The sequence below is a fragment of the Motacilla alba genome, chromosome 10 (assembly GCF_015832195.1).
Source record: "Motacilla alba alba isolate MOTALB_02 chromosome 10, Motacilla_alba_V1.0_pri, whole genome shotgun sequence".
Lineage (NCBI taxonomy): Eukaryota > Metazoa > Chordata > Aves > Passeriformes > Motacillidae > Motacilla > Motacilla alba.
Window position 1 is genome coordinate 9,241,951 of NC_052025.1, and position 26,236 is coordinate 9,268,186.

The 26,236-nt window shown below is 39.4% G+C and overlaps 1 protein-coding gene and 1 long non-coding RNA gene across 5 annotated transcripts in view; one reads left to right on the plus strand and one right to left on the minus strand.

Annotated features, from left to right (window-relative positions):
* Window positions 1-2,110, minus strand: part of DMXL2 (Dmx like 2) — a 48,096-nt gene extending 45,986 nt beyond the window's left edge. For all 4 annotated transcript variants that reach the window (XM_038146786.1, XM_038146784.1, XM_038146785.1 and 1 more), the window contains exon 1: window positions 1,901-2,110. In XM_038146786.1, coding sequence (XP_038002714.1) covers window positions 1,901-1,987 — 87 coding nt within the window. In that variant the 5' untranslated portion in view covers window positions 1,988-2,110. The remainder of the gene's footprint in view (window positions 1-1,900) is intronic.
* A 2,483-nt stretch (window positions 2,111-4,593) lies between these two features.
* Window positions 4,594-26,236, plus strand: part of LOC119705219 — a 225,475-nt gene continuing 203,832 nt past the window's right edge. The window contains exon 1 of the long non-coding RNA XR_005258170.1: window positions 4,594-5,047. This is a non-coding gene — a long non-coding RNA (uncharacterized LOC119705219). The remainder of the gene's footprint in view (window positions 5,048-26,236) is intronic.

Sequence of the window (26,236 nt, forward strand, 5' to 3'; positions counted from 1 at the left end):
TTTTAACAGCAGTGATTCATTTCTGCACACAAAAAAGCTGTATTTTCAAGTGCCTGTGATGAATCAGTTGTAGCAATTTAAAACCATTCTCACGCATTCTCAACGCCCCAACACCAACCAAAACGTGAGTGGGCACATGTGCACACAAACAGCAGCTCCGGTGCCACAGCCCTGTGGGTTCCCACAGACACCTATGGATTGCCACAGCGTGCTGTGCACATCTCCCTTGCCCTCTTGCCCTCTCCCTGCTCTGCTGGTGCTGTGAGCCAGTTCCTGACAGCTCCTGGGGCTTCAGAGCAGGTCTGCAGAGTCAGGCTCTGTCACCTGAACTGCAAAAGCTGCCTCAGGATCTGAGCTGAAGTCCTGGCTCCAAACAGCTCAGTGGTTTGGGGGCACAAAGCTCTGTCCATACAGGTGATGTCAACTGACAGAATTTGAGGTAAGGCACTAATGAACTGCCTGCAGTCAATGGTAGATTGATTCTACTAAGTCACACAGGTAACCCATGTCCTGAGAATCTGGTATAAGACCTCAGACTGCAATTTTTCACCGTACAGTTTACTCTGGGATGAAGGCCTAAAGGAACAGGAAATAATACCACGAATACAGAGCATGAAGAAAAGCAAAGAAGAAAGTTACAGCTATGGAAGTCCAGAAGATACATTTATTAAAACATACTTATTTCTTTAGTTCCTTGTTTACTGTACTATAAAAAAATTGGATACAGCAGCCAGAGAAACAGTGTGGTCTGTTATATGTAGTTCCATAATTTAAATCCTACCAAGCAATCCTGCATCATTTTGGAAGCTGCTACCTTTGCTCTTGGAAAACTATTGTGTAAACCACAATATACATTATGATTCATTACTGATGTTATCAAAACTATGACAAGAATTAGCATAAAGTTGTGTTGCATAATACCATTTGATTGACTTTTCAAATTTTCATAGTAAAAAGAAACACATTAGAATGTGAATATGAGTAAATGACTTCTTATATAAATATCAAAAGTAACAGAGGTCCCTTTAATAGCAGTATGGCTGCATAGCAGCAGAACCAGGAAAATAAAGACAAACATGGCATCTTTTATTTCTTAAGACTCTCCAGCATTCATTACTGAAATAAGACATCTGTGATAATTCACTGTAAGCTTTAAATGCTTCACGAGTCTGCTGACATTTATCTTACACCAAAAAGGATGCTCTGCATCATTTTGCTTGGAATTGGTTTGTGCCTGGGATAATCTGGTTAATATAATATGCAGTAAGACAAGTGATACCTAAAGAATAAGATACTGTTAGATGGTAGCAGGAAAACACCGCAGAAGCTGATCACTCACTAAAATCAAAGCATACCAAGCATACATAACCTAACTGAGTGAAACTGACATTTGAAATTGACATTGAAATAAACAAAAATAGCCTGTGAATGAGAAACAGATTGTTTTATAAACTACGGGGCTCTTGAAATTAACTTAGTGTATCTCTTCATCATCTCTTTCTCTCTCTTTTCCAGTTTGAGAGGAGCATTTGACAAATTTGTGTTTTATCAGCCTCAGTAATGGAAGGCAGACGCTCATCAGTAGCGGGCAGGCTTCGTCGGAGCCTCAGTGCAACTGACGGTGTGCGCTTTGCAGATGAGATATAAACACACACACAAATATATTTTAAAAAATTAAAAAATAAAGACAGAAGCACCCAGCGAAATCCGCGGGCACACACCCGGGGGTTTCCCGGTCGATGCAAGGACGGAGCGCTGCCGGGGCTGCCAGGCGCTCCCCGGCTGCCCCCAGACCCGCCGCTCCCGCAGCGCCCCCCGCCCGCCAGGCTCCCCCTCCCTCCGCCGTCCCCGGGCCTACGGCCGCCCTGCCCACGCCGGCCCCGGCCGCGGCGCCCGTTACCGTGAAGGGGGTGTCCTGCACGCTGCCCACGGAGTACCCGTTGTCGCCGGGGTTCACGGCGCCGGTCAGCACCTGGTGCAGATGCATCGCGGCCCCGGCCCGGCCCCGCCGCGCCGCCGGGACCCGGATGGCTCCGCGGGCGCGCGCGCGAGGGCCGGCAGGGGGGCGGGAGGGGGGCGCGCGCGGCGGCGCACGCGCCGGGCAGCGCCCGAATCAGGTGAGGCGCGCGCGCGCGCGCGGGCACCGCCCTCTGCGCGCGCGGGGGGCGGGCCCGGCTGTGCGCGCGCCCGCGGGGGGGCCGGGGGGGGGGGGTGTAGTGAGGGGCGCGCGCGGGGCCGTGGGGGGGGGGGGGGGGGGGCGGGAGTCGGTGCCGTGAGGAGGGAGGGCCGGCCGGGAGCGGGGATGGAGCGGCGGCGCCGGGAGGTGAGCGGGCCGGACTCGCCTCTCGGGCGGCAGGGACGGGAGCACGGCTGCGGCGTTCGGCTGCCGCGGCGGCGGTGGCGCTGCTCCGGCCCGGGGCGGCGGGGAGGCGTGTCCCGGGAGCGCGGCGGGCGGGGCGCTCAGGGGGAGCAGCGCCCTCAGCCCGGCAGGTGTGGGCCCGCTGCCGCCCGGCTCCCGCTCGGTAGTGAGACGTACATCCACCCATCCATATATATGTACATCTCTGTGTATGTATATAGTGCTTCTGAGGGTGGATTGGTTGCTTTGCGTTAAGGATCCTCTCGTTCGGTCATATCCCAGAGGGCTTGGGATGCTGTCGGGAATGCACCAGCGTCGTTCCAGCAGTGCCCGCAGCGGGGCAGGGACCTGCCCGCAGTGAGCGGACTGTGGTTAAGGTGTTCAGTTAAATTTCGCGCACCTCACAGAAGATACGGCCGGGCTTTTCCTGCTTTATTTGTAATAACGGCAAAAAACTCTTGAAAACCAAAGCCTTTAAGTATGCCTGTCCTTCTCTGTCTCAGAGGTGTGGAGAAGACTGGATCCTGCAAATCTCTTGGAAGGGATTCTAAACTCTGAGTCGGGAATAAAATACTCTGTGTGCTGTGTGTCATGAGATAAGGAAAATTCTCTGTTTTCCTGTCCTAGGTCAATAGAGTAGTCTCTCTGTTGCTAATAATTGAAGCTGCAACACTCCCACTCCTTTAAAGCCTATGGCAGTATTGCCTGAGTCAAGACTACAAGATGCATCTTACTTGTACTGCTTCTTAAAAGTGTACATCCCTTAGTACATAAATGAAATGCTACTCGAAGTGTAGAGGTAAATAAACACAAAGTCAAGTTACATTGGAATGGAAAAAAAACATTGTCATGAAAACACTTCAGATTTTGTCTACTCTCATGCTTGTTAGAGGCAATCCCTTTCAAAAGGCCACAGTGTCTCTAGCTGGAATGAAAGGGAAAAAGGAAAAAAAACCCATTTAAATCCTCAGTTGACTTGGTTAAACATGAAAGCACTATCTGATGTTTGTGTGCTTCAGCTCACTATTCCATAACTTTTCTGATTGAAGGCTCTTCCACATAATATGTGTAATTTACAACTGATTTTTATTTTGAGTGAGATTTTTTTTTAATGCCCGCAACAGGACTTAAAGGCAAAAAGTGCTTGGTGGGGCTTTTTTTTTTTTTGTTTTGGTTGGGATGTTTGTTTGTTTGTTTGTTTTAATGAGTGGAAAGCCCAGCTAATGTCTGAAAAGGGCAGCTGGCTTTTGGATTGGCAGCTGTAATGAAGGAACAGCATGATCTAAAGGAAAAGCTTTTCCTGGTTGTGGTAGCACAAAGTCTTCAGACAAAGCTGAGTACCTGCATGATTGGTTCAGTGTTGCCAGGTACAGACATGATGAGGGAAGCTTTTGGTTTTCAGCTCAGTGTTCCTGGTGAGAGTAAGACTGACTATAGCTCTTGTGGCTGAGGAAACGTGGCTACCTCTGTGCACAGAACTTTGAGCGAGTCAATCTGTAAGTATCTGCAGATAAGGCCTCCACATTCTTCCTGAAAGCAAATATTTTCACCTGAGTTTTGCTGACAGATTGTTTTACCCACCTGAAATCATTCTTCCTTTTTAGTGACTTAAATACCCTACAATAAAGTAATTTTTGGTTTGTGTGACTGTGATTTCTATATCTGAGACCATGAAACACTCTCTTCCATATATATATATAAAATGTAAAATAATAGTAAAAATATGTAAGGGGCCTTCAATCCTTTAATTTCCCTTTTAAGTATTGATGATCTTGTTGCTTTATTCTGTTACTTTATTTTCTTTTTAACTCTAAACAAAAGTTCCTGCAGTCTTTCTGCTGGAGTCTCTTTGCCCAGGAATTCCGTGTTTTGGCTTGACTGTGTGGGAAGAGAGCTTCCAGCACCTCAGGACAGTGTCAGCTGCATGCAATCAAAAGGTCTGTTTAATTAATGCTAATGAGCTACAGCTGCAGCTGCTTTAGGTGCTGTTTTAAGCCGGTGTAAGGAATGCTGGGAGTGCTTTGCTCCTGGCTTGGTCTGGCACGATGGGTCGGGTGACCTCTCGAGGCTGTCTGTAGCAGGTATGAGGGTGACTGTACAGCTTTGCCTTTTGTTTCTCCAGGTACAGGTCCAGAGGTGTTCCAATGCTGAGACTTCAGTCATCTTTTCTGCTGCTTCCAGAGAGAGAGGGAGGCAGAAGATAGGGATCTAAATTTGGAGAGCAAACTCTGAACTACACAGGTGCTATGGAGAAATAACTGCTTCCATTTGCTATAGGAAGTAGAATTTTCACTTAGTTAAGGAAAGTAACCAGACATAAATATCTTTCTATGTAGAGACCATCATTATGTTAAAAGAAATCTAATAATTTTTTCTAGTTTTTCTTAGGGGTAAGACCTAGGAGAAATGTTTTGCTGTTGGCGAAAGGTGGAGTGTTTAATGGGAAGGCAGAAATTTTGCAAGGTTTCACAGTGAGATCAGCTTAGAGAAAGAAACACTCTTAAGAGGCATTATGCCAGATAAGTATGTATGTGGGACTGCCTTTTATTTCAAAGGGGAAATGCTGCCTTGGTATCTTGAAACTTGAAGAACATCCCCTGTTTCAGCCGCTTAGCTGGATTTGTGCTTCTGAGAGCCTTTACTATTCCACAGAAAGAGAGATTCTGAGCACTATATTTTTGTAGTTCTGTGAGTATTTTCCTCGCGATTCTTAATGCTTGTCTCAAATCTTTGCTGGGTACACTTGAACAATGTGTATTTGTCCCTCTGGAATAGCTACATGTCTGTTTTTCTCTAGAACTCAAGTGCAGGTGTTAACCTGGAGAACATAGTGTACTTAAATCTATAAGTTGTGACACCTGTTCTCTGCTATTAATTTTTTTAACTACTATGTGTTCTTTTTCTCTATGTTTGTTATTACTGTTTGAACAAGATTGTGTCCGGAATTATCTTAATTTGTAAACTGTTTTTTAGTTCTGTTGTTCATTCTCTGTGTTTTTCTCTAGAAGGCCTTAAAGGCATTAATTCACCCGAGAGGGATGGTCACTTCTTCTGTACTCCTGTAAAGACCTTGCTACAACACAGCTTTTGCTAGTTCTTTTTTAAAGTTCATGGTAACTGATAGTCTTGCTTCCCTCGGGGTATCTAAATACTGAACACTTTTGGCAGTGCATAGGTGTCTGAATATTTCCCTCTCTGAACCCTTCTTGTCCACAATTCCCACAAACACCCACAAATCTAATTTTAAAGCAGAAAAAAACCCAGGATTGAGTTATTTGGTAATTGTTCAGTTGTAACTACTTAGATGTTAAGAAAACAGAGATTAGATTACTTCTAATACTGATATGTGGCATGACATTGGACTTTAATGACAGGATTAAGTGTTAACTAGTTTTGTTGGCTGAATTTATTCATATGCTCTCTGTTAAATGTGTGTCCTATAGAGATATTTAATGAACCTTTTACTGAACAAATGTGGTCAGAACAAACACTGTTATTTTAATGTAAATATTTTTCTTCAGGTAGAATAGTTAGTGCTCTGCACCCTTTCAGTTCTGATCATTTGTGTATCCTGCCTTTCATTATGTCTTCCTAAAAACTGGAAAACAGAATCCCTCCAATGAAGTCACAAAACCATGTCCTTTCGCCTCCACTCTAAAAGCTGACTTAATAGAATGACAAATTTTATTGTCAATTACACACTAATAACTTTGCTAATACATAAACAAGCATTCAGACTGAGTCTTCTGATGGCACTAGGTGTATATAAAAGATGTTTGGGGAATTTTCTTTGGCCCTTTCACTGGGGAGCAAAGAACACAAAACAAATCCCAGATGCATTCTCAGTCATATTCTGCTCAGGATTTCAATTCTTCATTTCAGAGGCAGATGTTTCTGTCCTTGAGGTAATGAAAGGTGTTACATCAACTTACAGAGCAAATTCCTATCCAGGAACTGGAGGACCCCAAAAGAAGATTCCAGTTATAAATTTCTAAAGACTGTTTTCAAGCACAGCCAGGTCTTCAACACCAGCAGTTTTGCAAGCATCACAGGAACAATGCAGTGAAGGCTGATAAAGGCTTGAATTTAAACCCCTTCAGAGAAACTTTAGCCAAAATATTTTGGACTGACATTGAAAAGCTTCTTATGGGTTTAGGTTTGTGTTGCTTTCTCAGTAGCTCTTGTACTGGGTATTTCTTCAACATCAAGGTGCCCTTTTGTGAATACATCCTCACTTTATAGGTGTTATTAGGAATCTGTAAGGGAGGAATTTTTCTCTTATGCTGTTTTCTTTTAGCTTTCCATATGCTACCATTCTTGAGTTTTCCTGGCACCTATATGGGCTGTTTTTGAAACATGCGGATCTGCGTGTTTGCATGCTGTGGGCTTTTTGCCTAACATTTTCTGCAGGTACCTGAATGCATCCTAATCCAACATTTTCGATACTCACTTACCTTAACTACCTAAAGGCTGTTATAATATTATCCATGCTTCTGAAGATCGTGGTATGGGTTTTTAAGTTGAAGTAGAATCAACCAAGCTTGTAACATTATAGCTGTCAGTTTGGTTTCCTTTGAATTGCTGAGGCAAATAATGTGTGCAGTTAGCTGCTGAAAGTCACTGTGAATCTCTTATTATATTCTTCTGATTGCAATATTAAAACCCAATAAATGCTGTTTTTAAAGGTGTGTTTGTTTTGGTGAGGAAGAAGAGTGGAAAAATATCCACACTGTTTATTTGTTTGGTTCTTTAGATGCTCAGTGGAGGCTTTGGAAATCAACACCTCCTGTTAAGTACTTAGCTAGGTCTTCAAAGTGCCCCTGGAACATCTCACTGTTCTCCTGTCTGTACAGGGAATGCATTACAAGAAGTTGTGTGCAAAATAAGACTGAATTTTCCCCCTGTGCACCGTGTCACAGTTAGGTGTAACTGAAGCCAATTGCTGTGTACTGTGTGCCAGTTGCTGGGGTTTATTTTGGTTTTCTGAGGCTCTAATCATTAACTCCTAAGTATTCCTGTCTCTTGCATAAACTCTCAAGCTGAGCAATTGCTAATTTACTCAATAGCATTTTCTTGTGCTGAGCTCAACAGTGCAATTTATCTCTATGGGCTGTGGCTTGGGCGATACGAATGTGTTTGCTGTGGGTAATTTGGAGGCCACAAGTATTTTATTTGCTTTATGCATTTCTAGGCAGTCTGTCAGGACAGATATGAATCACTTGAAGTGAAGTAGTTATCAATATTCCATCTCACTATCATAACTCTGAGGTATCTCCTCAGCTCTGCTTAGTGTGGAAATTTATTTTGAGATGTTGAGGGAGTTTCTTATGGCTAATTGACTTTTAAAAAGCTGGGGCTATAAACCACACCACATAGTTAATAATAACTGGGGCTGTATGAAAGTCTTGTATTCTCCTTCACATCTTCTGCCTCCCAATCAGAGTAAAAAGTTGAAAATACAAGTGTTCTGGAAAATGGAAAATTAAAAATATTTTTAAAATTCCATACACCCCCCACTTCAATTTGGCTGCTTTGCAGCTGATGTTGGTTTAACACTTGCTCATAATTTGTGTCCATAGAAAAGCCTTTGAAAGTTTCTTGCAATAGTACATAAAGAGCATTAATATTTAAGGTATATGCTGTATTCTAAAAATGGCATCTATGGAGGATAGCTCGAGAACAAAGTGCTATGTATTCAGTTGCTAAAATAAATAATGAATCATGAAAGGTTTCGAAGAGGTAGCAGTAAGTTTGACAGGTGATATGCAAAACTCTATCAACTTTGTAGTTTCAAACTGGTGACTGAATTATTTGGGATTTGTATTAAAATAATGAAGAGCAAGTAACTGTTGACGAGAAATATTTTCTGAAGAGGATTATATGTGCAAGAACTCAGTTCTTTGTACCTTCTCTCCAGGGAATGGGAGAGGTCAGTAGAGTTTTCAAACTGGAGCTTCTCAATGCAGAGACAGTTGAAGATTGCTGGTTCCTGTGTCAACACATTGGGTCAAACTGATCTGCAGGATGCTGCAGTGCATGTAAAAGAGAAAATTGTTTGACTCCTCTTGTTATATAGTACTGAGAATCTCTAGGGTTATTTTGGGATGTGAACTGTGTGTTCTGATCTTGCAGACAATGCTGAGATTGTAATAAAGATGTATGCTTGTGAAAGACCTCCTCTTCATCCTACAGCTGCACACAGGATATGAGAATTGAATGTAATGCTGGCCACAGTTAATTATGTTCTGCAACAAATAGACTGCAAGTGCATTCTGCTATCCAGTCATATCCCTTAAGGCAAAATAAAGGGTGAGATCTGGGCCTAAATAAGCAAATAATTTGCCAGTGAATTGATTGCTGGGAAGAGTATGGGTTTTCTTGAATTTATGTGTATTTCCTTGAGATTTTGTTGTGCTTTCCTCGTTCATGTCCCACCTTCCCATCGGTTTCCTTTTCCCCCTTTCTGTCTCCCTAAACTCCAGAATTTCCTAACTCAGTTTAAACAAATGCTTGAAGTCCCTTGTATATTGTGGAAATTCTGGACAGCATAGAGAAGAGACTTTAGTTAGGCCCCTACTGTTGGTAAAACTGTGGTGAATGTCTGGCACGGGAGAGAAAAGGATGTCAGTAGCTGCAGTTAGTGGAAGTGATGCTGTTAAAGAGAAGGTTGATGTCACAAGGGCCGTGGCAGGGCAGTAAGAAGGGGACTAAGGAGGTGGCAGCCATGGACAGGCTCTATTCACTGCACTCCTCATGTAACACCTCATCTCACAGAAGGGGCTCCTCTTGTTTCACCAGCCTAAAGCAGAGACCAGCTCTTTTTTTTGACCTCAGTTTTTTTCTGTCTAAACTGGAATGGCTGAATTTGGGTTATCTGCTTTTGCCTGAAAAGAAGAGGGCAGTGTTAATTTTGTAGTCGTTGAAGGAGCAATGAAAAAACTGGCTGTTCATTGGGTACAATACAGGGAGAAGCCAGACCTGAGCAGCAATTACTCTCAAATGGTAGGTGCCGAGCACCTCTGACAGGTAGCAATGTGTCCATGTGTTGTGAGGGTGTGCACAGGAATAAACGAGTTAAATGGTGGTGATATTTGCCAGCAGCGTGATATGGAAATGCTGCCCACTGCATCACACAGATCTGCTACCATCTGTTCACAAAGATTTGCTACATTAAGAGAAGCAGAAAATGGTATCATTTTGCTTATGTTAAAACTTGTGGAAAAACTTTCTTTTGTTTTTTCTCTGGATATTTATTATCTCTGAATTCAGGTCAAGTGTTTTTTTATTCACAGTACTTTGATATTCCATGGATACTGCAAAGGTGAAGGAGCCTCAGCTAAGTAAATGATACTTTTTTTTCCTATATCTCATCAAAATTGTTTTTTTTTCTCTATTCCAGGAAATGCATAATTGCAGTAATTAAGGCAGCAGAACAAGCAGTTGGTTACGTGGATCATAGAGTATTTTTACATCTTATTGATGAGGTAACCACAAGGGATCATTTCAGAATAACCTTGTAATCATTGTTATCAGACAATCTATATTTTGATCTTTAGTGTTAAGAACATCAAATAGAATAATTACAATTGCTGCTGTGTTTGTTACTGATGGGTGTTTGTCATTATTCTTGGCCAAATAACCTATTTAAAACATTTTTATTTTGAGTACTGGCTGTGCAACCCAAGTAAGTCTGTGGCGTGGTCTGTTTGTAGATGGTCTCAGGGTCAGACACTCTATTGCAAGGAGCTGTTTGGGCACCAGCTGTGCTGGGCTACTGAACTGTGCTAAAAGATCTCATGCACAGGATGGGATATCTGTAGGAATTATATTCTGATATTCAAATGCTCTCTGATTTTCTCTATCCTAACACTTCTTTATGCCTCATTAATTTATTTTGGAGTCATCAGCCTTCTCCTACTAAAGAATCTGTCAGTATTTTGCTGGTGATGAAATAGTTGCTACGTCTGACCTTCTGCCAGGGGATCCATGGGGTTTCTGTTCTTTTTGGGGATCCATGGAGCAGGAGATACCGAGGATGAACTTCTGTCTGTTCCAACAGTTTTTTATCAGTAGCACCATGGTACAATTTGACTGTTCCTGAAAGCAGTGGTTTAGGTAAACCTTGGATTTGGCCTGCTTTGTGTCAAAGAATTAAAGTAATGCTGACAAGCTCAAACTCAGCAAAGTGGTTTCCATTTGGTTCTGGTACTGGGCCTGGTTCCAGCACCAAGATTAATTTTTTTCCATTATGTCTTGGTGCTAAATAAATGCATATAATGTTGAAAAGGAGAGATGCTTAGGAGAGTTGGATCAGCACTGCAAATGATTGAATTGTTTGGTCTTGCCATCCCCAAGAAAGGCAGTAGATATAAATCATCTACTTTGCAGTCTATTTATTATGGTTTGTACAGCTTAATTTGATGCTTGGGTGCTTAGACCTCTAGCACCAGTGTAAATTCTCCATCTGTGCAGGTGTACTAATATTAAGAACCCAGATAAATTTACAGACCTGGCTGCTGAATGGAATCTGTTCTGAAGAAAATGGGAGCATTTTGTTGAGAAATAAACCAGAACAACTATTGAACAGGAATTCAAAACCTCAAAGAAATGTGAAATATAATTATTTCTATTGTTTTGAGTACTAGATGCTGAACTGTTTGAAATGTAGTTTCCTCCCACCCCCAAAAGCAGGTAACTTAGGAAACCTGGGAGATGATACTGGAAAAGCATCAGGAATACTTTCCACTTCAAACTGCAGAGACTAAAATGAACTCTAATATTTTTTTTTAATTCATGAAAGGTGTTTATGGGTTTATATGTTTTGCATTATAGAACCCAAAGGCCTAAGGGGATTATGGTGGTATATGCATTTTTGTTCAGTCCTTTTACAGTCCTGTTCACCTGGCAATGCAATTTGTAATTTTTTTTTTGAAGAAAAAAACCATATTTCCAATATATGTATAATTTGTTAATGCATTTAACAAACATATCTGCAATAAGAGTCCATTTTAAAACTCTAGTCTCTTGACTGCTCCAACTCCCAAGGAACAGAGTGGCTGAATGTTGTTGGCTTTTTCTCTTGTTTCCAGCTGAGTGAAACTGAACAGATGGGAGTGGGAGAAAAAATGACGAGCCAGTGCAGACAGTGTGAATAATTTGTTAGGTTTTGGTGGTTTTGATTTTTTTTTTTTTATTTTCAATTTGCAAGGACAGTGCATTTATTGCAAAAAGGCAGAAAAAATATGCAGGTGTGTTTGGAGCATTGTTTTTCCATGCCTCAGAAATTTCTTCAGTTGCTACCTGGATGTAGAGTGGAAGGGAAATAGTCTTTGCTACTGTATTTAGCAAAGGTTGTATCCACAGGGTAGTACAACCACCAGAGTTTCAGAGCTCTGCCAGATGGCGTTAGCTGTGAGTAAGTTCTCTGATTCATTTGGTAAAATATTTGTCATGGCAACGGAGGAGCCTCTGACTCATTGGTCCAGTCAGTGGTAGAAACCACCACTGGTCTCACCAGATGTGAGGCTGGACATAAGAAATGTCTCATGAAGCTTTTCAGACTGGTTACTTTGCTCAATGAGGTGTAATTGAAAATTCTTTTCCCTTGTATCTCCATCTCAGGGTTCAGCAGACCTTATATTTTTGACTTCAAATACCTAACGTGTCACCTAAAAAAATATCAAAACATTGACTAAATTTTTCTTTATCTTGGTATTACAGTAACTGATCAAAGGAGAATTTAACTTTGATTAAATCCCTTCCTCCCCATAGCTGAACAAGCAGTAGGAAGATTAGCCTAGGAATGGAATAGGCTAAGTATGGATAAAAGTATGGACAAAATTGCAGGCTTTGTTAGCTTATCTGTGCTTTATTTTGACCAGACTGCTTCTGTTTGTGTCATCTTGCAAGGTTTCTTGGAGTGAGGGATGGTCCAGTGGCAGGGCACTGTGGCAGGGGAAGCAGCAACATACAGAAATGGTTGATGTATGCATACTTTACATTTGTGTTTCTCTGACCCTATCGTGTTGCACGTCAGCTATCTGCTATTAAAATGAAATCACAGACTGGCAGAGGAAAAGGAAAGAAACATTCTGTCTTCTGTCAGTCAGCATGTAGCTTTCATGTGGATGGGACTACTTTGGAATGATGTCTGAAACAAATGGAGCTGCTGGTGATGACATAAAACTACACTGAGGTGTACTGATGTGAATGTAAGGTTTTGTTTATTTCTTATGCTTAATGTACTCTAGGATGATTGTGAAAAAGAAGTAAAAAATTGATTCATTCTAAATAATAATCAGTTTTCAAGAATCAAGGAAATGGTTGATCTACTTTTTTTCAGACTGAAAAGATCAAAGGGAAAAAAATCAGAATTACTAGAGAGAAAAGGAAGTGCTTAAACTGCAATGATAAACTGGATCTCAGTAGTTTTATATTTGAAGTAATGTTTTCACAGCTGATCCTTCCAATACAGAATCAAAGGAACTGTTTAGTATTGTACTTGGAAAACTGAATGTTAAATACAGTTCTACTCTATATAGAAACTATATCTTTTTTTAGAGTGAAAACACTTTAAAAAGGTTGATTTTTTTTTTTTTTTTTTTGTCCTGAGTGATTTATCATTTGTCAAGTGATTGGAAAGCTGACAACCTGACACTTGAAAAAGCTCTTTCCTAAACCTGATGAAAGGAAATCCTTTTAATTAATTTGCTTTATTCATGCTAAAGTAGAGCTTTGCTAGTGGAAAGTTATTTTACTGACAGCAAAAAAAAAGAGCTAGTTTAGAGAACCTCACCTCTAAACCTCATTTGCAGATCTACTCTACAGAAATACAAAGCATAATGAATAGTTCTTGTCAGTGCTGGATTTTAGTATCAGTTGATAAAAAATGATAACAAAGGATCTCTTGATTTTTACCCTAGGAGCATATTGGATTTGTTGTTCTATTTGACATCAATTAATTAGGTTGTTCTGTTCTCAGAATGACTTCATAGAAACAGTTGCTTTCGTGTATTGTTGTTCTCTGGCAGGATTTTGTTGCTTGTTAAATTGAATCCTATTCAGTCAGAGTTGAGGCAGAGATAGTATTGATTCTCAGGAAAACACAGATCTCCTGAGAGTCTGTACTCCCACTTAGTCATCTGCTTAAATTTAATGCTGGTCCTAAATATGTGGGTCTTTTATGGAGGCTCGGGGATTGCCAAAGCATGTGGCAGTAATTCCACCAGAAAATACGTGGGAAATTCAATAACACGCTGCGTTTTTTTTTTGTAGAGCATTAGTGACACCCAGTGGTTATATTTTGTCATGGACTAATAGATATTAAAAAGTTTATTCCAAATTTATAAAAAAATCTTATAAAAACTGGAGGTCAGAGAACCCATAAAAAACCTGTTTGAGTCTGTGGGCCTTTTTCTGGTATACATGCTGGCTCTACTTGAGGCTCCAAAGTTTAAGTAAGCTTAAATAATGAGAATGAAGGAGGGAAAGTGCACTTGAAATTTATTACGAAATCGTTCTCATTTTATCACGGACTTAATGACAATGGAGAAAGTAAAAAACTTTGTGCTGTGAGAAATTAAATCCTTTTCCTTCTTATTTCTTTCTCTTTGCTACCTTCTCTGTTTACATGACGTTATTTAATATAGTACACTGTATTAACGTATGATTTATTCCTCTCTTCTGCTATGGCTTAGGTAACTCTTTACAGACAACTTCTTTACTGTTTTAGTCTATTTGCATTCTCTTTTCTCATTCCCTCCTTGACTGGTTTGCTAGGACTTGATTAGTTGTTTTGAAAATACATTTAGCAACTGATTAATGTTTGCAAGGTGTTCTGAAATTATAGGTCATAAATTGTTTGTCTTCATGTGTAAACTCTTGCCTTATTCACAAGCAAAACCTGTTCCTGAAGTCATTCTTACTAAGTTCCTTACGATTAATTATTTTTATTCAGCTGTCAAAGCAGCTTGTGTCTGGGAGGCATCTTGATCAATGTGGAGTTTCAGCAGGCAGCCGGCCACTCCGGGCCTCAGGCAGGAGGTCTGAGCATTTGTACGAAACCTTAAAATTACTGTCCTAAGTACAGGTGGTCACAGGGACAGTTATTCCAGCAGAGGATACAGAAAGGTACAGCAGGACTTTGTACCCCAGTGACTCAAAGATGCCACATTCTTACCTGTACTCTTCTGGGCTTTGGAAAGTTTAAAGAAGAAAGGAAAGGATGATTTGGGGTGGGGGTGTGAGGTGGAAGGTAATCTGATTCATATTGAAATTTAGCTTCTGGGCCTATCTATGTCCAGCTAGGGGATGATTTAAACTTTAGGCTTTATGAAGGAAATTCAGGTTCAGTTTCTTACTTTGAAATGCAACCCGTATAGTTCCAAATATGTCCGCTCATGATGTGTAACTGATGATATCAGTGTTTCCCAGGCTTTGAGAATAAATAGATTAAAGCCTAGAGACAGTATGGAGTCAGGCCAGTGCACTGTGCACATGCTTGATTTGGTGGACCTAAGCTGTGCCTTCTTTCTCACTTGGAAAGGAAAATAAATCTTTTACTGATGGGGGATAAGGAGTGGCTTTAGGGAAGAGAGAGAATGTTTTAATTGATTTTCATCAGGATAAAATGCTCCTATTGTTAGAGAACACTTGCCTGGCAGTATGCTAGTCCCTTTTTAGGAGATGCTAAGAGCAATCTTACAGACCATGGCTGCGTTTTTCAGCATCTGTTTCACAAGAGATGATGTTACGAAGGGGCTGATTTTCAGTCCTGGCATGGGCAGCAAAATGCACTGACCACAAAGTAGAAGGCCACTCAAATCTCGAAGTTTGTCTCTCAAGCACATAGTATCTACAGCCCTTACTGTCCATTTCTGTATAATATTGATCAATTTAGGACAAGTAATATTTCCATTCAGACAGGCTACTACCCTGCTTTATGATTGCAGAGGAGAATCCATGAAATTGAAATGAGACCAGTGGGGGATTGATTTTTCTTATATCTGTCTAGATTTATCAAGACTTGGGCTGAAATATTCAAATATCATGTTTTTTTCAGATTCATACCTTTAGGTACAGAATATATTTATCATGTCTCCCAGGGAAATGAATAATACCAAGAGCTATTTAATCATGAGCATGGAGATTGCTCTGCAGATTGCAGTGCTCTGACAGTGCCAGTCAACATGGAATAAGAAAAATTATGCTGGGAAACAAGGTGTCAGAGTCGTAGTTACTTACAAAGCAGTAAACATAGCCCATACTTTCCAAACAACACAAACAGAGATATGTATAGAGAGAAGCAACACCATCTGTTCTTATTAATTAAATTTAAAAATGCAAAATGAAAATTTTAACTTCTAGGTATTTGTGATATCTGATACATCTCACATATTATTAATATTGGGGTCCAGCCTTGTCAGGGAGACTGAAATTAGGAATATTCTGAAGGTAACTGAGTTATTTAATCCTCTTTCACTTTGAAAGAGCATATCTTCAGTTAGGCTATGAAAGCTGATGGACACAGTCACAGTCTGTCAGCTCCAAACCTCTAAAACCCCTCAAGCTTAAGTCTATTCTGTGTTTTAGCAGTTCTTGGTGTAGTTGCACAATGTGTTTTGTTTTGCTGTCATGTAAAATCAAGCTGGTGTCAGCTGCACTTGTGAAGGTGTCACATGTCTGTGTGTTCCAGTGAGGCAGCATCCACACGTGTGTGATGGAGTCTCTTTCCCATAGACATGGCCTTAGGCTATCAGCCTGGAGCTTACAAATGTGAGGACCCTTATGCACAACAGGAATTTTAGTGAAAAGGATGGTGCTGTGTGGGAACTGGCTTAAAGACAAGAGATGAGGGAGTGGAAGATCAAGTGCAACAGCATGGCTGTGCACCTCAGCTGGATCAAGCAATGATGCTTTGCAGTGACACTACAGGACTCTGTCACTCAGTGTGACAATTCTCAGTGTTACACAGATAGTCAGTGCTCTGGTTGTGTACAAATTTCATCTGATTGCCAGATCTTTCAAGAAAGACCTTTATATGAAATAGAAATTAAATATCTGTCTGCTGTTGATCACTTGACATCACCAGAAGAGTGTATGGATGTGTGGAGGCCCGCTGGTTTTGTGGGATTAAATGTTTTTGCCTTATCCAATGGCTGAGTGCAGGTTTGTGCTGAGAGGGATCAGCTGCAAGGCAGAGCTTGGACAGGAGCACAGGTCTCAGTTCAGGCAGCACAGACTTATTGCCATTAATGAAATACCATGTTTGCTCTGGCTGATTGTGTGTGCAATTTCTAAGTTTAAATTGGATTTTAATGCCTCCAAATAAGAGCCTTTATCTTCTCAAATCATGACTGATAAGAAAAATTTAAATAAACGGACAAGGGAATTTTTTCTTTTGCATGAAAAACCTTCAGCTGAGGAGATGTATTTAAAATTCTTGGCTAGTTTCAGCTATTTAGAAGGATGGAATGTGGGTAAGAGACTTTTAGTGACTGAATCCACACTCACAGAAGCCAATGGTAAAAAATACAGGAACATGAGTGTGAAGAGGAACAACTGTGAGGAGGAGCAGGCATCTTCAACAGCACCTCTGCAACAACTTTCTATTTAAAATAGAAACACATCTGAGTGATGTAGTCTGAATAACTTCTTGTAAGGAGCTTGTGGGTTATTTCAAGAATTTTTTAGGCTCTACCAATATTTTAAGTCTTAACTAATGAGCACTCAGAACATAATTTTTAAGTGTTGTTACTTTTTTTGGAATCCAATGCAGACATAGGCACCAGCCAGCACAGATGATGAAGTTGGTACCAAGGATCCAATTTTCAAGCAGTGGTGTCTTTCTGTAGGGAAGCATTTACATTTCTTGGCACTAGCAGACAGATAAAGAAAATGGCTGAGGCAGTGAGGTGGATTTTTTCCTTTGGCCAGATTTCATTTTTGGATGTAGGAAATCTTTGAAAAATTTCAGCCTGATGCTTAAAAGAATTATGCATATAAGAACTATGGAATGTAAATCAAATGGGTGGAGTTGTTCTGCTGGGTTGGAACAAATGCAACAGAGTCTTTTCAATTTGAATTCTAAACAGCTGCTTGGTCTTTCATAGGACATTTCTATTTGTTATTTCTGCCTTCAGATACACCAGATTCTAGTCCTTATTGTATGAAGAAGAAACACACACGTGCATGGAATGTGGATTGGTTACCTTTATTTGAAACTATTTTTCTTATTCTCATTCTGCACTCAGAAGAATAAATCATACTGTCAAGGGACAAGTTAGGTAACAATTACAGCATATTAAAGGGAGAAGGATGAAAAGCACACAATCCTTGATCAATCTTTAGGTTCCCTCAATATTCATTCAAATATTCATTCATTATTCACAATTAATAGTTGCTCAATAATATTCAGTGAGAACAATTCAGAAAAAAAATGTTTTAAACTAAGCAAAGTATTTCTTCATTACAAATAATATTATCCTTAATTTCTGATGTATAGAAACTGTTTCACAACATAACAGTCACTGCTAGAGATGTCTTAAGTTATTTATTTACATTTAATACATAGTCCTCAAAGTGAATCAGCGTGCTGAGTTACAAAATTACAGCATGATAAGTTACAAAAGTATTATTTTTAAAAGATATACTAGCATTTATAAAACACAGCAGTAATTTCAAAATAAATATGCAGTGATTAAAAATAAAAATCAACCTCAAGATTTAGATGTGAAGTAGTCTTTAAAAAAAAAAAATTCCAAAGCTGTTCATGCATACACAATCTCCTACTGGAGCTAATAATTATGCAATAAGCCCTACTGCTTGTTCTGAATTTCTTCTGTGCACATTATGAAAATAAAATATATGAGATTTAGACAAGTGCATAGTCACAGATTTATCCAGCCTGGGAGTAGGAGCTGAGTGCACAGGTACTTTTATGGAGAAAAATATTTTCAGATTTGAAAATGTAACCTAGAAACCAAAATGATGGGATTTATAATTAAGGTAACTTTCATAGATATTCTGCTATTAAGTAACAGATTGAGCAAATAATTTGTCTTATTTGTATTTTATTTTAAAATATTTACTGAAACTCTTGAAAAGTACTTAGTGTTAGAACAAAATCCATTAATGGGGCATATTTTTATGGCACATTCTATCACATCTTACGATGATATTAGGAAAAAGCTCAGCAGCTTTTTTTATATTGGACCTCAATCCAAAGACTATTTAAATAAAAAAGATTGATTAGTCATTTGATAGGACTCTTTTATACTTCAATTTTTTGGCATCACCCCAGAATTTTTTAAAAGCTCTAAAAATATTGTTTCACAAAAGCTGTAACTGAAATGCACATTTGAATTATTAGTTCTTTGAATTGTAGGGCAGCCATTGTAACATTCCCTTGAGGAGAATCATACTTGCAATAGAGTGCTTATATAGGTTTGCTAAATGGATTAAAATTCTAATAACTGATGGTTGTTTTATGTCCTCCAAAAAAAAAATCCTTGGAAAAAGGAGCCCAAGTTGAAGTGACCATCCTTTTTTAATTTGGAAGTCACCTGGCCATGCTTTACGGTAAACCCTGAAAAAAGGGTCGTCTACAGGAAATGTTCAGATTACTTTGGTGGACTTCTGTTCTATTTATGCATTCTGAAAAAGATTGGTTTAAAGAATATAGGGGAACAAGCAGAGCAATGAAAAGAAATTAAAATCATCAGTGTAGTTCATTTGAAGAAGTAGCTCATTGGGTTTGGGTTTTTTCTTGTGCAAACTGTTAGGTCACTGTAGCTGGCAGACCCTGTGTGGTGACTTAGAGGGAAATGTAGGCAATGCTTAGACCAGTCCTGTTTTCCAGGTACTGTTTCAAAGTACACTTTTTTGTTCTTGGGTTTAGTCACATTTTGGTCAAAAACATGTGGCAGTTTTGCCAAAGCACTAACATTGTTTAATGGGTTTTGATTGCTGTTCTAATACCTTACTTGAGCAAATCTGAGGTCATTTGGAAAAAGGAGACTGCCCTGAAGAGCAGCTATGGAAACTTCTTTTGGCATTTTAAAATGGCAGAAAATACTGTATTTTCTTATATTCTTTAAATTAAATCTGTAAAATTCTAACCCCTAAACTGCTGCATTTCATAGCTGGGACTTGCTCTGAAACAGTTTTGCAGAAGTATCCTCTGCTCAGAGGTGTCTGTATTAAACATTGTGCAGCTGTGTGTGAAACTTGCAGGGTAATTTGTTTTTTATTCCTCTCTGGTTTGGTTTACTTTGCATGTTTCTGTTGGTATTATCTTAGTTTTCAGATCTCCTTCTTTAATTTTTAAGTTCCCCTACCTATGGTTTTTGAGTTGAATGAGTCTGTGAATACTTTTTAATTTGGTTTTGTTTCCTGTTTCCAGTCTATCATACATCCTATATTGATCAGTTTGAAACTCGTGCTTAAGAGCCATTGCCTGGACTGAGAAAGTACTATTTGCAAAGGTGCCAATATTCTTGGGTGTTCTCAGGGACTTCTTCAGTATTGCCTGTGTTTGTTCTGGTGGAGCTTGTTTGCCAGTCTTCAGAACTGCTTACTTTGTGTGCCTTGAGAGGATCTTCCAATTGCAAGAGAAAACTAGTGATTCAGACAGGTTTAAAATGTAGTTCTGTAGTGTTTAGTGGCTATTGCTAGAATAGAAACTTTTTCCTTTTAAGGCTTCTGGAGCAGAGATGAGATGTTTTACCTGGCTTCAGCCGAACAGGATTTCTACACTAGATACTGGTTGTAGGAGTAGGACAGTTTTGGCTTCTTCATGGTTTTCAGGTTTATCCCTGGACCAGAGACTTGGGATTGTCACAAGACTTGTGTTGCTCCAGATTGAATTTGTGTCTGTGTCTGGCTTTTGTTTTTGTTGTGGTTTTGTTTTTGGTTTTTTTTTTTTTTTTTTTTGTGAACAAGAGACAATATTGAGAGTAGAGAAAAATGAAAATATTTGACAATATTAGTCTCTTAGGGCTGAAGTCTTCCTGTCTTTTTAACCTCTCAGCAAGAAACCTGGTAGAAGGTAGGCTTTATCTCAGCTGGCTGCGTACCAGTGACTCATGGCTTCTAACTTAAGGGTTTAAAGGACTGAAGAGCTGGAATTATAATAATTTTTTTTCTCTTAGTGTATTTTTTTTCCCTTTTCCCCGAAGAGACATAACACAGGAGGGTGTCTGAATTGGGCCTTGCTAATTGACAGCAATTCTCAGAATTTCATGGGGGACTACTCTTCCATTTAATAAGATCTTATCTTTTTAACTTGCAAGTAGGCTACTCTTTTGTGAAGCTCATTCCAGTTTGTTCTTTTCAGAAAATAGGTTCAATCATGATGCAGTTTAGATAACTAAGTTGAAGACTGTCATCCTGAAGCATGGTATGTAGCTATTAAACAAAATAAGTGCACATTTAAGGAATTGCTTTTTGATGAGTTGTTTTTTCCTTCTCTGATTGCTCTTCTGACAAGTTGAGTAAAATTTTGTTATTGTTTTTTGGAAACATTGGAATGGTTGGAAATCTGGATGTGTATCCAAATCAAATTCATCAATATCTGGATTTTGGCAGCAGACACTTCCAGCAGCATAGATGTGTCTTAAAAAATTAATATATGCATATGAATTTCCTCCTTAAGAGGTTTGCTTACACATGCTTACCCAGTACCTCTGTACTTTAGTAAGTTATGGAAGCCTCTTTGCAGTGTTAAATAGTGGCATGAGTTGTGCTTGTTGTGAAATATTTTCACAGAGCAACTAATTCTACCCATCCTTCGGCTTAGTAAACAGTTGTCTCCAAATTAGTTTCATCACTTACTGCACTTGCTACTTGCACCAAAAATCAGCTGGCACCAAGCATTAGTTTCAGCATCTGTAGAAGTTAAAATTATGAGGTTTCTCTAGTATGTGTCTATGTGTGGAAGTTATTAGAAAGTAATTGCATACCAACTCATTTTTTTCACCACTGTGATTAAAAAAAGAGCTTATAGAATTTTGCTGAAATACAGCATTCCTTCCCTTCCTTCTGAAAAAAAAATCTGTCTGGAAGGAGACAATTTAACCATGAAAATTCAAGCATGATAATTTTTACAGTTGTCACCAAGTAAGAGTTTGAGTAGTAACAGTTACAATGCCTTAACTTTAGATTGCATGTCATTCACAAAAATGAAGCACTTACCCAAATAAATAAATTATTGAGGCAATGCAGCATTCATTATAAAAACACTGAGCTGTGTTTATAGTAAAGTCTTTACCTCTCCCAGCAGGAGGAGTCAGAGAAGTGTGTTATAATAATACTTCATCTTTATATGGTTTTGGATTGTGTAGTAAGATGGATTTCCCAGCAGAGGGCGAAGCATACTGTATTATTGGGAGCTGAGCTAGAATTTTGCAACCTCTAGTTTAGTGAGAATTCCTAATACTTTGCTTAGAAGACGTACTTATTTGTTCTGAGTGCTGTTATTTTGAAATGTCAATATATCTTTCTGCCAAATTTTTTATCAGTAATTTTTATATAATCCAAGTTTCAGCATTTTTTAATACATAATTGAATAGCTACATGCCTATTTTATAAAGGTTTTTTCCACATCCATAATAGTCTGGTCTAATGAGTTGTACTTCTCACTGATTGCAGTGATAGATGTTTGTTAATTCTTAATTAAACTATGTTAACATGTCCATTAAGGGACATATGTGTGACAACATTGTTTGTCTCATCATTATTAATCTATGGATAACAGCTGTAAAAAACCCAAACTACCAACACTCAGAGCTGTGTTAGAACAGTGTCTTATTGGAAGAGGAATGTGGGTGAAGAGTATAGCGTGTTTCAGATGAAGAGCAAGGCCTTGGATGTGCCAGACTTGGTGTATATGTTTTGTCATCATTGCTTCCTTTAGTGGCCTCAGATCTGTTCTTTTCCATGCTGCTTGCTCTGTAAAGCACTTTAGCCATGTTCTGTTACTGGTGGTTGGTGAATTGTTGGCAGTGTGGGGTTTAAAGGATGTGTTCTCATCTGTGGAGCAACTGTATGAAGCATTTTAGGTGCTATTTTATGAGAAAAAGTAGTGTCATCACCAAAGACTTTTCAGCAATAGAACATTCTGTTGCAGAACATGATAAATTTTGATCACTGCTGTCTCAGCAGTTTCAGCTTTGTTTTAAGAGACAGCCAGAGAGAGAGGGGCTGATGGAGGCTATTTAAGCTTCAGTGAGGCTACTTTTACTCTCTGTAACAAAATTAACCAATATGGAAATAATTATTCTGCAATAACTACGTGTTCTGTCCTTCTTGTGAGAGTGGCCACGTTCAGCAGTGAAACTAACGGCACTGGGAATATTGCTGGATAACTCGTCCTCAGAGAGCAATTCATGTAACACCGTCAAATTACACAATGTCAGTGCAAGGTATTGAAGAACACATTACAATGACAAATTAGGAGTGCAAGGTCCTTTGAATAATGTAGTTCCTGTGAAGGTGGAAACTCATTTCAGAGTAGCTCTTGGGATTCAAAGGCTATTTGGGATTTATGAATATGGCTGATATTTTGCTTTTCGAGTCTGGGGGACACTGCAGCTCTATAGTAAGGCTCTTGTTTATGTAAGATGAACTTGCCTGTTCATACAAAAAGGCAATATATCCTACTGCCTCCCTTCTACAGGGAATTTGCATGTAACAACTGTTTAGGTCATTCCAGGCCTTTGCAGGGATATATCTTGCTTTGGCAGATACTGAGTGTAGTAGCACCGAGCAGGTATTGGATCTCTGTTAGAGGGCACTGAAAACTTTCCTAAAATCATACTGGGAGCTGGGATTCAGCAAAAGAAGATCAAAATCTGGATACATAAAAGGATTTAGGAGTCTATTCATAAATTGTAGTCCTTAGGAAAAAAAAAATCACATTTACTTCCCAAGCTCGGTTTCAAACAGTCTGCTTGAAACCCAGAAAAAACCATTTTTGTGAGTAAAACCCATGTTTCTCAGGCATCCTTGGTCATGCTTTAGTTCAGTGTTCTTGATAAAGCAAAACAGTCTGGTGCCTACTTCTAGTGGCATGCCATCATTTGGGCCCTTTGAGGCTTATTTCAAGATATATTCTCAGACTAGACCTAACAAATCATGCTTTTCAGTCTTTCAGAAATATTTTCCTGGGTAGTAATTTCCCTAGTGAGTAAGCATTTGCTACACACACAAACCCCAAACTGGGAAGAAGCTATAGTGCAACACTTCAACAATAATCTTGATTTTTCAGAAGGTCCTACTGAGCACAGCAAGCTGTGCTCAAGGTTTCTTTATATTGTCTTGTCATCCATGGATTACTGTTGTAACTATTTGTGCAGGAAAGCTGCTGTGACATCCTTTGGCAAATGGGAGCAATGCTCAGAGTAAGTGCAGGTAGAAGCAGAGGATTTAATTCTCTGGGCTGCATTTATTTCCACTTGAAGTAGTTAGGTACTAGATTGAAGATTCTCTTGGCCAGGAGCTTAAAAAATTAAAGCAAAATGTCCTTGTAGATGTTATTGAGGTGCAATTGTAGGAAATATTGGTTATTAATCTCAAAGAAACTCTATTTAGGTAGAAATGATAGGAAAATAAAACTTTTAAGAAGATGAGGAAAACATAGGGAAAAAAATTACAGTTTATTTTAATGTAGCACCAGACCAGCAATATCTGAAGTTCAACTGAAGGATATGAAGAGTACCAAAATCCCTTTCTCTTTGAATTCTTAGTATTGGCAAACTTATTTCAGAAAAAAACCCATGTATTGTTTTATGTCATGAAACAGCTGACTGAATTCTAATGACAACATCACCCTCAGTGTGTGGACACCTCATATGATTGATAACAAGTTGTACAGCTTTCTGGGTTCTGTGCACTATATTCCAACAGTGACTTGCAATGTTCACTTGTGGTAAGTGGAGGTTTTTGTTAGTGGACAAGTATAAAACTGAAAGATTTAAAATTGCTTTAGTCAACAACAGTGTTTTATTTTATTTAATTAAAGTTTGGAACCTTGTTTAAAATACCAGATCAATTTAAATATTTGATGTAGTATTTTCATTCTTAGTCCATGCAGAATGTTTTTCTTTCTTTGGCCAAAAATATTTGCTCTATTCATGACTAGTTTTGATTGACTTGAAGTTGGCTTTACCAGTGATTATCTTTCTTTATGCAATGAGGATTTTTTCTGATTTTACTCAGCCTTCTTATCAAGAGGATAGACTGATGCTGAGTCAAGCTTGGCCTGAATGATCTTTGGCAAGGCAGAGCAGAACATGTCTGCACTACTGTAAATTTAAAGGGAAAATAAAACAAAAGGTGAAAAGAGTGAAATAACAATAATTCGAGGGGAGACAGGAGGAAAGGAAGGAAGTAAAGGGGAAATGTACTACTTAGCATCCTTAGAGCTTCCTTAAATATTTGGTAGGCTTTGCCAGGAAGCAGAAGTGGCCTGAATGCCTTGGTAGTACTTGAAGAAGATGGATAGCCCTGCCTCTCTGAACTCCTTCTCTTTTCTTCCCTGACCTCCAAGCTTTTATTTAAGTCCAGGAACTCATGCCAGGGCTTGTTGAGCTCATCATTTGATCTCACAATCTCTTTCCTTACACACAGCTCCACTAAACCTGGAATAAAATCCTGGCTGTGCTGCAAATGTTGGCATGCGTGGCAGGAAGTTGTGTAAAGGTGTGACTGCATTGCCATTCTCTTACCCTAGTGTGCTATGTGAGGGAAAAATACTGAGGTCAGGGTAAGGTTTTGTTGTTCTTTGTAAGGCTTTACCTGCTTTCCTCTGAATTTTCAGTATGTCGTCATTATTGGTTTTGAAATTCTTATCATTTACTTAATTTCTTTACTGTTCCTAATAAATTGCTGTATCCAGATTTGCAGTTATGGCTGGGAATGTTGCTGCTCTTTCATTTTGTAAATATTTTACTTTTTTTTTGCTGCTTTCATTTCTTGCACAATACAGAACAATCTGCAGCTATTTCTGCCTAGTCACACTGACTGCCAACCAATTAAACTCTGGCAGTTTTGTTCTAGTTAGCATCTGCATGTGTTTTCATGTTTTGTGTGCTTCATCTGTACATAAAAATCTGCACTGTAGCCTGATCTAGAATGTTTTTTTCTGTATTTTGGCTGTTTAATTCATGGAGAGATACAATTTCCAGCTTGATTTGCTGTGAGATAGAGTACCTGGCATTTGCATTCTGAAGTCTTGGCTAAAAAGGCATAATGAACATTTAGCTAAATGTCCACCAGTCACATCAAATACTGCTCCAGAGAGGTTACATGTAGCCCTCGCTGTCTCTGTTATCAGGAGACACGAAGACCTCTGACATTGCCAGACTGTCTGACTGCCAGCTGGCCGTGCACACCCATCACCTCAATTCAAATGAACTTCAATGTGCTTTGTTAATGCTTTGTGCCTTCCCTGCTCTATGGGTTTCTGTTATGTAACTGATTTCTCATGCTGCACAAAGGAAATGCACCCACAGGCACCTCCTTTTAAAAATGCACCTTATAGAGTAATTCTGTAAATAATCCCAGGAGCAGCTTTCTGCTCTATTAGTCTCCATTCCTGCTCTCCCAGAGGGGAAGTGGAGGGTGGGGCTGCAGAATATGGAAACATGAATGGTTCCTGTGGCCAGCGTGGCTGGACAGAAGAGGCTGCCGCTCCACCACCCAAGGCAGGTGGGAGTGAGAAAAGGCGTTTTGTGGACTGTCCTTGGCTAGAACAGATGCTCCCCTGTTCCCTCTGGGAAAGATGCAGAACTGGAAGACCTCATAAAGTCCATGTTATTTTATTTAGACCTCATCCTCTGCTCTCATGTGCTGAATGATTCTTGACAGGACCGCATATGA